Genomic DNA, 13831 nt, shown 5'->3' on the forward strand with positions numbered 1-13831 from the left:
GGGAGCCACTTGGGAGAGGGAATAGGGAGCCACTTGGGAGAGGGAATAGGGAGCCATTTGGGAGAGGGAATAGGGATCCACTTGGGAGAGGGAATAGTGAGCCACTTGGGCTAGGGAATAGTGAGCCACTTGGGCTAGGGAATAGGGAGCCATCTTCTCGTTCACATCTTGAAAGTTAATTAATGAAACACTCAGTCTGCTGGTCAATATAGCTGTTATTTATTTAGTAAAAATCAATTGCATTCATTCAGTCACTCACACACACACATTCTACAGAAAAGTATTTCCTCAAATCAGGTCCTATCGGACTGTCATATTAATCAGAGCTGTCAGTTTCATAGAGACACCAGAGGCACATAAAGTGGTGTTCTGTATTATTATAAAATAGTCCACCATGTTACATTATTATTAAACATGATTTACTACACAAACATAAAATATTGTATACATTTACTGCAATGACAGTGTTATTATTATGTGGCGGGAGAGTCACTGCCACGCTCTCGCAGCAAACGCATGGTCACTGTGGTATTAAACGACTGAACAGCAGTGCCAGAGATCAAACCAGATTAGTTGGGTCTTAAAGATGATCATTTGCTTTTCTTGACAAAGCAACAGCCTCATAAGATGTTTATAAGATGGCCGTCAAGAGTCCCAAAAAAAACTTCAATTGCTTTTCACAACCGTCACAATCTCTCTTCCTCCTGTTTGTCACAGCAGCTCAGAGCAGAATATTGTGACATAACAGTTAAGGCATTATTCCAGTTCTATGTGTGTATGTGTGTGTCTTCACATTGGTTGGTTGAAACATGAGGAACCCATAAATCATGAGCAAAATGTGAATTAAATATAAATATTATCTCATTATCAATTCTGTTACAGGACACTTGAGGAGGTTAGAATCTTGGGACATTGGGGTTGATTTCTCAACTAATTATCTAGTATAGAATCTATTTCAAAGATAGATAGTGAGAGGGATCAATAGAGAAAGAGAGAGGCTAAATTAAGAGTGAATGTGAAAGGTTGTGGAGGAGAGAGATGGAATGAGATGATAGAGAGAGGAGGAGAGGTCAGAGAGGAGGAGAGGTGAGAGAGGAGGAGAGGTCAGAGAGGAGAGAGAGGAGGAGAGGTCAGAGAGGAGGAGAGGTCAGAGAGGAGGAGAGGTCAGAGAGGAGGAGAGGTCAGAGAGATCAGTGAGGAGGAGAGGTCAGAGAGGAAGAGAGGTCAGAGAGGAGGAGAGGTTAGAGAGGAGGAGAGGTGAGAGATGAGGAGAGGTGAGAGATGAGGAGAGGTGAGAGATGAGGAGAGGTGAGAGATGAGGAGAGGTGTGAGGAGGGGAGAGACAGGTGAGAGAGAGGTGAGAGATGAGGAGAGGTGAGAGATGAGGAGAGGTGAGAGATGAGGAGAGGTGAGAGATGAGGAGAGGTGAGAGAGGAGGAGAGGTGAGAGATGAGGAGAGGTGAGAGATGAGGAGAGGTGAGAGATGAGGAGAGGTGAGAGATGAGGAGAGGTGAGAGATGAGGAGAGGTGTGAGGAGGGGGGAGAGACAGGTGAGAGAGAGGTGAGCGAGGTTAGAGAGAGCTGAGAGGAGGGGTGAGAGAGGTTAGAGAGAGGTGAGAGAGAGATGAAAGAGGTTAGAGAGAGCTGAGAGGAGGGGTGAGAGGAGGGGTGAGAAAGGGGTGAGAGGAGGGGTGAGAAAGGGGTGAGAGGAGGGGTGAGAAAGGGGTGAGAGGAGGGGTGAGAAAGGGGTGAGAAGAGGGGTGAGAGGAGGGGTGAGAAAGGGGTGAGAGGAGGGGTGAGAGGAGGGGTGAGAAAGGGGTGAGAGGAGGGGTGAGAGGAGGGGTGAGAAAGGGGTGAGAGGAGGGGTGAGAAAGGGGTGAGAGGAGGGGTGAGAAAGGGGTGAGAGGAGGGGTGAGAGGAGGGGTGAGAAAGGGGTGAGAGGAGGGGTGAGAAAGGGGTGAGAAAGGGGTGAGAAAATGTGCATAACTGCTACATATGGCAGGAGTTCCAGAGCTGAGGGTCTATCAGCCAATCACAGCTTGGCTTTGGCTGGCACCAGCTGCAGACTCTGAAGCTTCATGGCCATGCCCATGTTTCCTGCGATCTTCAGCTTGCCCTGGAAGAATGCCTGCAGCGGACAGGTAGGAGAGAGAAATGATCAATCAGAGGACAATGGGTTAAAACACAGGAAAGTCAACTACTGCTCATGATCCAAGTTTTAAAGGGTTCAGATTACCCAGTTGCAGGATTGACACAGTTCACTGAAAACTGGGACACGGGGGGGGGGGGGAGGAGAGCGGGAGGGGCTGGCAGTGTTCGGGAACGGCTCTGCTCTGACATGAACCAACTGGAGGCCTGCCTGCGTTTCAGCGGTTCAGATCAAATCCAATGCATAAACAGTGACGAGATTAATGGCCCAGATCTAAACCCCCTAAAACAACCATAACATTGCAGGATTCATCCTTGTGGAAGTATGTGTATGATGTCTGTTAACTGGTACAACAAGAGGTTTCTAACCTCAAGTGTCTTTCGTGGTTAAATAAAGGTTCAATTCAATTTGTTTTCCAACTCCTTCAATTCTGCTCGCTGATGCTGACTCACAAATAAAAGCTCTGACGAAGACTAAGAGTCCGACGCATAAGCTTGAATAAAACAAGTGATACTAAGAAGAGCAGTGTGAAGGTTTCTCTTTCCTTTGGGTAAATGAGCGAAGGGAAAACCCAACTGTGTTCAGTGTTGCTGAAAGGATCAAGTAAACCAAATGAATCAATGGCCCCAGGTGTGTGGGTGGGAAGTGGGCCTAGATTTAGCCAGGAAAAACAATCGCCCGTCCACTATCATTAATCACATTCTTCCCTGTTGAATTTCTCCTCCCTTTGTATTACTTTTGTGTCAATTGCGAAATGTTGGATTGGAAAATATATTTCTAGATTTCCCTGCTGTGTCACATCCATTTCTCCTCAAAGTCAGAAAATGGATCATGGGAATGAGTTATAGTCGGGTCCTCCAGCCAACCTGGGGACGAGGTCAGTTCAATAATACATCTCATCGCTCTCATTTTCTCTTTGAAGTCCTTTATATCTGAACGGAGGTCTGAAACCACACCTGGCCAAATCTGGCCCTTGTGGTACCTGGGTTCCTAACAGAGGTCTGAGAACTCACCTTTCCCTGTGGTACCTGGGTTCCTAACAGAGGTCTGAGACCACACCTGGCCAAATCTGGCCCCTGTGGTACCTGGGTTCCTAACAGAGGTCTGAGAACTCACCTTTCCCTGTGGTACCTGGGTTCCTAACAGAGGTCTGAGACCACACCTGGCCAAATCTGGCCCCTGTGGTACCTGGGTTCCTAACAGAGGTCTGAGAACTCACCTTTCCCTGTGGTACCTGGGTTCCTAACAGAGGTCTGAAACCACACCTGGCCAAATCTGGCCCCTGTGGTACCTGGGTTCCTAACAGAGGTCTGAGAACTCACCTTTCCCTGTGGTACCTGGGTTCCTAACAGAGGTCTGAAACCACACCTGGCCAAATCTGGCCCCTGTGGTACCTGGGTTGCTAACAGAGGTCTGAGAACTCACCTTTCCCTGTGGTACCTGGGTTCCTAACAGAGGTCTGAGACCACACCTGGCCAAATCTGGCCCCTGTGGTACCTGGGTTCCTAACAGAGGTCTGAGAACACACCTTTCCCTGTGGTACCTGGGTTCCTAACAGAGGACTGAGACCACACCTGGCCTTTCCCTGTGGTACCTGGGTTCCTAACAGAGGTCTGAGACCACACCTGGCCTTTCCCTGTGGTACCTGGGTTCCTAACAGAGGTCTGAGAACATACCTTTCCCTGTGGTACCTGGGTTCCTAACAGAGGTCTGAGAACTCACCTTTCCCTGTGGTACCTGGGTTCCTAACAGAGGTCTGAGACCACACCTGGCCAAATCTGGCCCCTGTGGTACCTGGGTTCCTAACAGAGGTCTGAGAACACACCTTTCCCTGTGGTACCTGGGTTCCTAACAGAGGTCTGAGACCACACCTGGCCAAATCTGGCCCCTGTGGTACCTGGGTTCCTAACAGAGGTCTGAGAACACACCTTTCCCTGTGGTACCTGGGTTCCTAACAGAGGACTGAGACCACACCTGGCCTTTCCCTGTGGTACCTGGGTTCCTAACAGAGGTCTGAGACCACACCTGGCCTTTCCCTGTGGTACCTGGGTTCCTAACAGAGGTCTGAGAACACACCTTTCCCTGTGGTACCTGGGTTCCTAACAGAGGACTGAGACCACACCTGGCCTTTCCCTGTGGTACCTGGGTTCCTAACAGAGGTCTGAGACCACACCTGGCCTTTCCCTGTGGTACCTGGGTTCATAACAGAGGTCTGAGACCACACCTTTCCCTGTGGTACCTGGGTTCCTAACAGAGGTCTGAGACCACACCTGGCCTTTCCCTGTGGTACCTGGGTTCCTAACAGAGGTCTGAGAACACACCTTTCCCTGTGGTACCTGGGTTCCTAACAGAGGTCTGAGACCACACCTTTCCCTGTGGTACCTGGGTCCCGAACAGAGGTCTGAGAACACACCTTTCCCTGTGGTACCTGGGTTCCTAACAGAGGTCTGGGAACACACCTTTCCCTGTGGTACCTGGGTTCCTAACAGAGGTCTGAGACCACACCTTTAACTGTGGTACCTGGGTTCCTAACAGAGGTCTGAGACCACACCTTTCCCTGTGGTACCTGGGTTCCTAACAGAGGTCTGAGACCACACCTGGCCTTTCCCTGTGGTACCGGGGTTCCTAACAGAGGACTGAGAACACACCTTTCCCTGTGGTACCTGGGTTCCTAACAGAGGTCTGAGACCACACCTTTCCCTGTGGTACCTGGGTTCCTAACAGAGGTCTGAGACCACACCTTTCCCTGTGGTACCTGGGTTCCTAACAGAGGTCTGAGACCACACCTTTCCCTGTGGTACCTGGGTTCCTAACAGAGGTAGGATACCACACCTGACCTTTCCCTGTGGTACCTGGGTTCCTAGCAGAGGTCTGAGACCACACCTTTCCCTGTGGTACCTGGGTTCCTAACAGAGGTCTGAGACCACACCTTTCCCTGTGGTACCTGGGTTCCTAACATAGGTCTGAGAACACACCTTTCCCTGTGGTACCTGGGTTCCTAACAGAGGTCTGAGACCACACCTTTCCCTGTGGTACCTGGGTTCCTAACAGAGGTCTGAGACCACACCTTTCCCTGTGGTACCTGGGTTCCTAACAGAGGTCTGAGACCACACCTTTCCCTGTGGTACCTGGGTTCCTAACAGAGGTCTGAGACCACACCTTTCCCTGTGGTACCTGGGTTCCTAACAGAGGTCTGAGAACACACCTTTCCCTGTGGTACCTGGGTTCGTAACAGAGGTCTGAGACCACACCTGGCCTTTCCCTGTGGTACCTGGGTTCCTAACAGAGGTCTGAGACCACACCTTTCCCTGTGGTACCTGGGTTCCTAGCAGAGGTCTGAGACCACACCTTTCCCTGTGGTACCTGGGTTCCTAACAGAGGTCTGAGACCACACCTGGCCTTTCCCTGTGGTACCTGGGTTCCTAACAGAGGTCTGAGACCACACCTTTCCCTGTGGTACCTGGGTCCCGAACAGAGGTCTGAGAACACACCTTTCCCTGTGGTACCTGGGTTCCTAACAGAGGTCTGAGAACACACCTTTCCCTGTGGTACCTGGGTTCCTAACAGAGGTCTGAGACCACACCTTTCCCTGTGGTACCTGGGTTCCTAACAGAGGTCTGAGACCACACCTTTCCCTCTGGTACCTGGGTTCCTAACAGAGGTCTGAGACCACACCTGGCCTTTCCCTGTGGTACCGGGGTTCCTAACAGAGGACTGAGAACACACCTTTCCCTGTGGTACCTGGGTTCCTAACAGAGGTCTGAGACCACACCTTTCCCTGTGGTACCTGGGTTCCTAACAGAGGTCTGAGACCACACCTGGCCTTTCCCTGTGGTACCTGGGTTCCTAGCAGAGGTCTGAGACCACACCTTTCCCTGTGGTACCTGGGTTCCTAACAGAGGTCTGAGACCACACCTTTCCCTGTGGTACCTGGGTTCCTAACAGAGGTCTGAGAACACACCTTTCCCTGTGGTACCTGGGTTCCTAACAGAGGTCTGAGAACACACCTTTCCCTGTGGTACCTGGGTTCCTAACAGAGGTCTGAGACCACACCTTTCCCTGTGGTACCTGGGTTCCTAACAGAGGTCTGAGACCACACCTTTCCCTGTGGTACCTGGGTTCCTAACAGAGGTCTGAGACCACACCTTTCCCTGTGGTACCTGGGTTCCTAACAGAGGTCTGAGAACACACCTTTCCCTGTGGTACCTGGGTTCGTAACAGAGGTCTGAGACCACACCTGGCCTTTCCCTGTGGTACCTGGGTTCCTAACAGAGGTCTGAGACCACACCTTTCCCTGTGGTACCTGGGTTCCTAGCAGAGGTCTGAGACCACACCTTTCCCTGTGGTACCTGGGTTCCTAACAGAGGTCTGAGACCACACCTGGCCTTTCCCTGTGGTACCTGGGTTCCTAACAGAGGTCTGAGACCACACCTTTCCCTGTGGTACCTGGGTTCCTAACAGAGGTCTGAGACCACACCTTTCCCTGTGGTACCTGGGTTCCTAACAGAGGTCTGAGACCACACCTGGCCTTTCCCTGTGGTACCTGGGTTCCTAACAGAGGTCTGAGACCACACCTTTCCCTGTGGTACCTGGGTTCCTAACAGAGGTCTGAGACCACACCTTTCCCTGTGGTACCTGGGTTCCTAACAGAGGTCTGAGACCACACCTTTCCCTGTGGTACCTGGGTTCCTAACAGAGGTCTGAGAACACACCTTTCCCTGTGGTACCTGGGTTCCTAACAGAGGTCTGAGACCACACCTTTCCCTGTGGTACCTGGGTTCCTAACAGAGGTCTGAGACCACACCTTTCTCTGTGGTACCTGGGTTCCTAACAGAGGTCTGAGACCACACCTGGCCTTTCCCTGTGGTACCTGGGTACCTAACAGAGGTCTGAGAACACACCTTTCCCTGTGGTACCTGGGTTCCTAACAGAGGTCTGAGAACACACCTTTCCCTGTGGTACCTGGGTTCCTAACAGAGGTCTGAGACCACACCTTTCCCTGTGGTACCTGGGTTCCTAACAGAGGTCTGAGAACACACCTTTCCCTGTGGTACCTGGGTTCCTAACAGAGGTCTGAGACCACACCTGTCCCTGTGGTACCTGGGTTCCTAACAGAGGTCTGAGAACACACCTTTCCCTGTGGTACCTGGGTTCCTAACAGAGGTCTGAGACCACACCTTTCCCTGTGGTACCTGGGTTCCTAACAGAGGTCTGAGACCACACCTTTCCCTGTGGTACCTGGGTTCCTAACAGAGGTCTGAGAACACACCTTTCCCTGTGGTACCTGGGTTCCTAACAGAGGTCTGAGACCACACCTTTCCCTGTGGTACCTGGGTTCCTAACAGAGGTCTGAGACCACACCTTTCCCTGTGGTACCTGGGTTCTTAACAGAGGACTGAGAACACACCTTTCCCTGTGGTACCTGGGTTCCTAACAGAGGTCTGAGAACACACCTTTCCCTGTGGTACCTGGGTTCCTAACAGAGGTCTGAGACCACACCTTTCCCTGTGGTACCTGGGTTCCTAACAGAGGTCTGAGAACACACCTTTCCCTGTGGTACCTGGGTTTCTAACAGAGGTCTGAGACCACACCTTTCTCTGTGGTACCTGGGTTCCTAACAGAGGTCTGAGACCACACCTGGCCTTTCCCTGTGGTACCTGGGTTCCTAACAGAGGTCTGAGAACACACCTTTCCCTGTGGTACCTGGGTTCCTAACAGAGGTCTGAGAACACACCTTTCCCTGTGGTACCTGGGTTCCTAACAGAGGTCTGAGACCACACCTTTCCCTGTGGTACCTGGGTTCCTAACAGAGGTCTGAGACCACACCTTTCCCTGTGGTACCTGGGTTCCTAACAGAGGTCTGAGACCACACCTTTCCCTGTGGTACCTGGGTTCCTAACAGAGGTCTGAGACCACACCTTTCCCTGTGGTACCTGGGTTCCTAACAGAGGTCTGAGACCACACCTTTCCCTGTGGTACCTGGGTTCCTAACAGAGGTCTGAGAACACACCTTTCCCTGTGGTACCTGGGTTCCTAACAGAGGTCTGAGAACACACCTTTCCCTGTGGTACCTGGGTTCCTAACAGAGGTCTGAGACCACACCTTTCCCTGTGGTACCTGGGTTCCTAACAGAGGTCTGAGAACATACCTTTCCCTGTGGTACCTGGGTTCCTAACAGAGGTCTGAGACCACACCTTTCCCTGTGGTACCTGGGTTCCTAACAGAGGTCTGAGACCACACCTTTCCCTGTGGTACCTGGGTTCCTAACAGAGGTCTGAGACCACACCTTTCCCTGTGGTACCTGGGTTCCTAACAGAGGTCTGAGACCACACCTTTCCCTGTGGTACCTGGGTTCCTAACAGAGGTCTGAAACCACACCTTTCCCTGTGGTACCTGGGTTCCTAACAGAGGTCTGAGACCACACCTTTCCCTGTGGTACCTGGGTTCCTAACAGAGGTCTGAAACCACACCTTTCCCTGTGGTACCTGGGTTCCTAACAGAGGTCTGAGACCACACCTTTCCCTGTGGTACCTGGGTTCCTAACAGAGGTCTGAGACCACACCTTTCCCTGTGGTACCGGGGTTCCTAACAGAGGTCTGAGACCACACCTTTCCCTGTGGTACCTGGGTTCCTAACAGAGGTCTGAGACCACACCTTTCCCTGTGGTACCTGGGTTCCTAACAGAGGTCTGAGACCACACCTTTCCCTGTGGTACCTGGGTTCCTAACAGAGGTCTGAGAACACACCTTTCCCTGTGGTACCTGGGTTCCTAACAGAGGTCTGAGACCACACCTTTCCCTGTGGTACCTGGGTTCCTAACAGAGGTCTGAGACCACACCTTTCCCTGTGGTACCTGGGTTCCTAACAGAGGTCTGAGACCACACCTTTCCCTGTGGTACCTGGGTTCCTAACAGAGGTCTGAGAACACACCTTTCCCTGTGGTACCTGGGTTCCTAACAGAGGTCTGAGACCACACCTTTCCCTGTGGTACCTGGGTTCCTAACAGAGGCCCCATTTGACCTCTGATTTTGAAGACTGCGTGATTGCAAAGTACTTGAGGACACCCACACTGTTTGCTGAAGTGGGTAAACATACTCATTCTATTTCTTGTGTGTGTGTGTGTGTGTGTGTGTGTGTGTGTGTGTGTGTGTGTGTGTGTGTGTGTGTGTGTGTGTGTGTGTGTGTGTGTGTGTGTGTGTGTAAAGTTGACTGAAGTTTGAACAAACTCATTCAATAGATTTTTCTCTCCCTGTCTGTTACATGTTGAGTGAATTGTCCTGTGGGCGTTGTCAGACTATGTCCCTTACGTCCAGGGACAATGTCCATGAACAGACAAGGGGCTGATGCCCTTAATACATCTGAAGGCCTTGCCTAGACATTTATTTCTTAGGGGAGAGGGGGGGGGGGGTTGAGTGAGAGCGAGAGAGAGCGAGAGAGAGACCCACCCTATGCCATAACAGAATGCATTCTGAACAAGGACTAATCTCATTACCCCTGCCAATTTCTAAACCTATTTTTAGAAAACAATCAAATCACATTTGGCATCCTACTTAAGATCGGGCTTCGCTCCCTTTGGTCACTTTGACCAAAATCAAATGAATAAAAAGAACATTTAATTTAAAAAAAAATACTGACAAGATTCATAAAAGCTGATCTCTACGCATCTATGTAACCATCTGCCTCTCCTGAGGAACTCTATTTGCACTAAGCTTGGTAGGGAGGAGGGAGGAATTCAGCCCAAGGTCAGGTCAGATGAAGTGAGAAGGAATAGCCCTTGTTGCCCGACTGCTCAGTTTGGCCGGGCGGCCAGCTCTAAGAACAGTCTTTGTGGTTCCTAACTTCCATTTAATATTGATGGAGGCCCCTGTCTTCTTAGGGACCTTCAATGCTGCAGAAATCTTTTGTTACCCTTCCCCAGATCTGTACCTCGACACAATTCTGTCTCAGAGCTCTACAGACAATTCCTTCCACCTCATGGCTTTGTTTTTGCTGACAAAGATTGTCAACGGTGGGACCTTATATAGACAATTGTGTTTACCACAGTTGCACTCCAATCAAGTTGAAGAAACACCAAGGATGATCAATAGGAACAGGATGCACCTGAGCTCAATTTCGAGTCTCATAGCAAAGGGTCTGAATACTTATGTAAATAAGGCATTTCTGTTTTTATATTTTGTATAAATGTGTATAAAACTGAACAAGAGGACAATAGTATTGGGCTTCATCCAAAATGGCACCCTATTAGCATAGAGATCTGATAAAAAGCATTTCGCTACACTCGCATTAACATCTACTAACCATGTGTATGTGACAAATAAAATTTGATTTGAAAAGGCTGTGCACTATATAGGGAATATGGTGCCATTTGGGACACAGCCTTATTCATTGTTGTTTTAAGGACTCACCGTCTGTGGATTCATCTTGCCTGTCATCAGCTTCATTAAGTCTTCATCTCCCATGGTGATAGTGCAGTCAGCCTTCTTATCTGAATGGAGGAGAGAATCAAATTAAATACTGCCCTACAAAAACCTTCCTTCAATTATTATACTGCCCTACAAAACCCTTCCTTCAATTATACTGCCCTACAAAACCCTTCCTTCAATTATTATACTGTCCTACAAAACCCTTCCTTCAATTATTATACTGCCCTACAAAAACCTTCCTTCAATTATTATACTGCCCTACAAAACCCTTCCTTCAATTATACTGCCCTACAAAACCCTTCCTTCAGTTATTATACTGCCCTACAAAAACCTTCCTTCAATTATTATACTGCCCTACAAAACCCTTCCTTCAATTATACTGCCCTACAAAACCCTTCCTTCAGTTATTATACTGCCCTACAAAAACCTTCCTTCAATTATTATACTGCCCTACAAAACCCTTCCTTCAATTATACTGCCCTACAAAACCCTTCCTTCAATTATTATACTGCCCTACAAAACCCTTCCTTCAATTATACTGCCCTACAAAACCCTTCCTTCAATTATACTGCCCTACAAAACCCTTCCTTCAATTATACTGCCCTACAAAACCCTTCCTTCAATTATACTGCCCTACAAAAACCTTCCTTCAATTATTATACTGCCCTACAAAACCCTTCCTTCAATTATACTGCCCTACAAAACCCTTCCTTCAGTTATTATACTGCCCTACAAAAACCTTCCTTCAATTATTATACTGCCCTACAAAACCCTTCCTTCAATTATACTGCCCTACAAAACCCTTCCTTCAATTATTATACTGCCCTACAAAACCCTTCCTTCAATTATACTGCCCTACAAAACCCTTCCTTCAATTATACTGCCCTACAAAACCCTTCCTTCAATTATACTGCCCTACAAAACCCTTCCTTCAATTATACTGCCCTACAAAACCCTTCCTTCAATTATACTGCCCTACAAAACCCTTCCTTCAATTATACTGCCTTACAAAACCCTTCCTTCAATTATACTGCCCTAAAAAACCCGTCCTTCAATTATACTGCCCTACAAAACCCTTCCTTCAATTATACTGCCTTACAAAACCCTTCCTTCAATTATACTGCCCTAAAAACCCGTCCTTCAATTATACTGCCCTACAAAACCCTTCCTTCAATTATACTGCCTTACAAAACCCTTCCTTCAATTATACTGCCCTACAAAACCCTTCTTTCAATTATACTGCCTTACAAAACCCTTCCTTCAATTATACTGCCTTACAAAACCCTTCCTTCAATTATACTGCCTTACAAAACCCTTCCTTCAATTATACTGCCCTACAAAACCCTTCCTTCAATTATACTGCCTTACAAAAACCTTCCTTCAATTATACTGCCCTACAAAACCCTTCCTTCAATTATACTGCCTTACAAAACCCTTCCTTCAATTATACTGCCTTACAAAACCCTTCCTTCAATTATACTGCCTTACAAAACCCTTCCTTCAATTATACTGCCTTACAAAACCCTTCCTTCAATTATACTGCCTTACAAAACCCTTCCTTCAATTATACTGCCCTAAAAAACCCTTCCTTCAATTATACTGCCTTACAAAACCCTTCCTTCAATTATACTGCCTTACAAAACCCTTCCTTCAATTATACTGCCTTACAAAACCCTTCCTTCAATTATACTGCCCTAAAAAACCCGTCCTTCAATTATACTGCCCTACAAAACCCTTCCTTCAATTATACTGCCTTACAAAACCCTTCCTTCAATTATACTGCCCTAAAAAACCTTCCAACAGCGAGGGGCAACTGAATGTAATCTTCACAAAAAAATGTCATGGTTAAAAACATTTCTACCCTTTATCTATGGATAAGAGAAGAGTGTTGACATGTTATGCTCGACCCCCTCAGTTTGTTTTAACTTTAGCAACCCATCGAGCACAGACATCAGTTCAATGTCTAGTTCTGAATTCAATGTGAAAACAACAAAACAATGTCCCCATGTCATTTGATTTCAATTCAAAAGTTGGGTGAAAAAGACTAAATGCCCTGAAGTTGATGACGTTTTTGGGGAAATCCAATCAGTTTTCCATTTTGATTCCATTGTCATCATCACAATGACTTTTTTTTTTTTGGGGGTTGAAATGACGTGGAAACACTGATTTGACCTGTTTTCGCCCTGTTGGAAGTCTTTATTCATAAAAAAATATATATATACGATCTAATTGAAATTTCCACGTGGTCTATATTAACCGTCACATCATTTAATAGAACAGGATTTTAAAATTCAACATTGTTGCACAATTTCTACTTAAAATATCAAAAGGGATGCAGAAGGCACAACTTTGTAGAACGTCGCTGTTTACGAACAGAACAAGAGGAAGTAAAGCTCTATAGTTTCTCCCCCATCTCCAGTTTCTTGTTGATCGGAACCATTCCAGAATACAATCAACTATATACTGCAAAATACATGGGATCCTTGACTTCATGTTAACTTCAATGCCCAACACTTTAATCATTGGGGCTGCGCTATTCATGGTTCAATAACATGATAGACTACTGTCCATGTGGTTAAGAAGGGAACAAGTTGTCATTTCAGTACCAGGGACAGGATGAAGTGTACTGTGCTGTGCTATACTTCACACACACCTGCCACTTCAACCACGGAAGTCGCTTTTACAGTAGTGCTCCATATAGGGAATATGGTGCGATTAGGACGCTACCTTGCTTTCTATAAAACGTCGTAACTAGTGAGATAGGTTTGATAACAGGAAAGGCTCAGAGGAAGGCCAAGTTTTTAAAGGTTTTTCAACAGAGCTGAGTGGAAGAAAAGGACATTGCTCCAGACAGCCATAATGGAAGCAATTTAAAAGTTCTCTCTGTGTGTGTGTGTGTGTGTGTGTGTGTGTGTGTGTGTGTGTGTGTGTGTGTGTGTGTGTGTGTGTGTGTGTGTGTGGTGTGTGTGCGTGTGTGTTTTCTAAAGGAAGCAATTCAAAAATTGTGTGTTTGGCATTTGAATAAAAATCCTTCTTTGTCTTTTGCATTACAGAACTGCTCTCTCAGAAGACAGACCGTCCATCCTTCAGTCATTTATATTCTGCAGACACCCATCTCCTCAGACGGACAGTCCTTCTGTTTGTTTTTGTTGTTGTCAGGAAATCGAATTTGTCAGAGTCTCAGCCAAGATCATCGATCTCCTCCAATACCTCTAATGCTCACATTGATAAAAACACTGAACATTAAAACACAAAGACC

The 13831-nt window shown here is 47.7% G+C and overlaps 1 protein-coding gene and 1 long non-coding RNA gene across 52 annotated transcripts in view; one reads left to right on the forward strand and one right to left on the reverse strand.

Moving 5' to 3' along the window:
- Positions 1-1369: 1369 nt before the first annotated feature.
- The window catches only part of scp2a (sterol carrier protein 2a), a 30341-nt gene continuing 17879 nt past the window's right edge, over positions 1370-13831 (reverse strand). The window contains exons 15-19 of one of the 50 annotated variants that reach the window (XM_052476176.1): positions 8988-10634; positions 7557-7883; positions 4987-7418; positions 4374-4424; positions 1370-4276 (exon numbers count right to left, since the gene is read on the reverse strand). In XM_052476176.1, the coding sequence (XP_052332136.1) occupies positions 10543-10634 (92 nt within the window). In that variant the 3' untranslated portion in view covers positions 1370-4276; positions 4374-4424; positions 4987-7418; positions 7557-7883; positions 8988-10542. Of the gene's footprint in view, positions 4328-4373; positions 4578-4986; positions 7419-7556; positions 10635-13831 lie in introns of all 50 variants that reach the window. The other 49 variants (XM_052476172.1, XM_052476174.1, XM_052476170.1 and 46 more) reach the window with 49 other exon arrangements.
- LOC127910937 (uncharacterized) lies at positions 3694-5223 on the forward strand. 2 transcript variants are annotated; one of them, XR_008076963.1, is made up of 3 exons: positions 3694-3811; positions 4360-4594; positions 5111-5223. It is a non-coding gene; the product is annotated as an uncharacterized LOC127910937 (long non-coding RNA). The 2 variants fall into 2 exon arrangements; XR_008076962.1 differs by lacking the exon at positions 3694-3811 and adding an exon at positions 4094-4211.

The sequence above is a fragment of the Oncorhynchus keta genome, chromosome 23, assembly GCF_023373465.1.
Source record: "Oncorhynchus keta strain PuntledgeMale-10-30-2019 chromosome 23, Oket_V2, whole genome shotgun sequence".
Taxonomy (NCBI): Eukaryota; Metazoa; Chordata; class Actinopteri; order Salmoniformes; family Salmonidae; genus Oncorhynchus; species Oncorhynchus keta.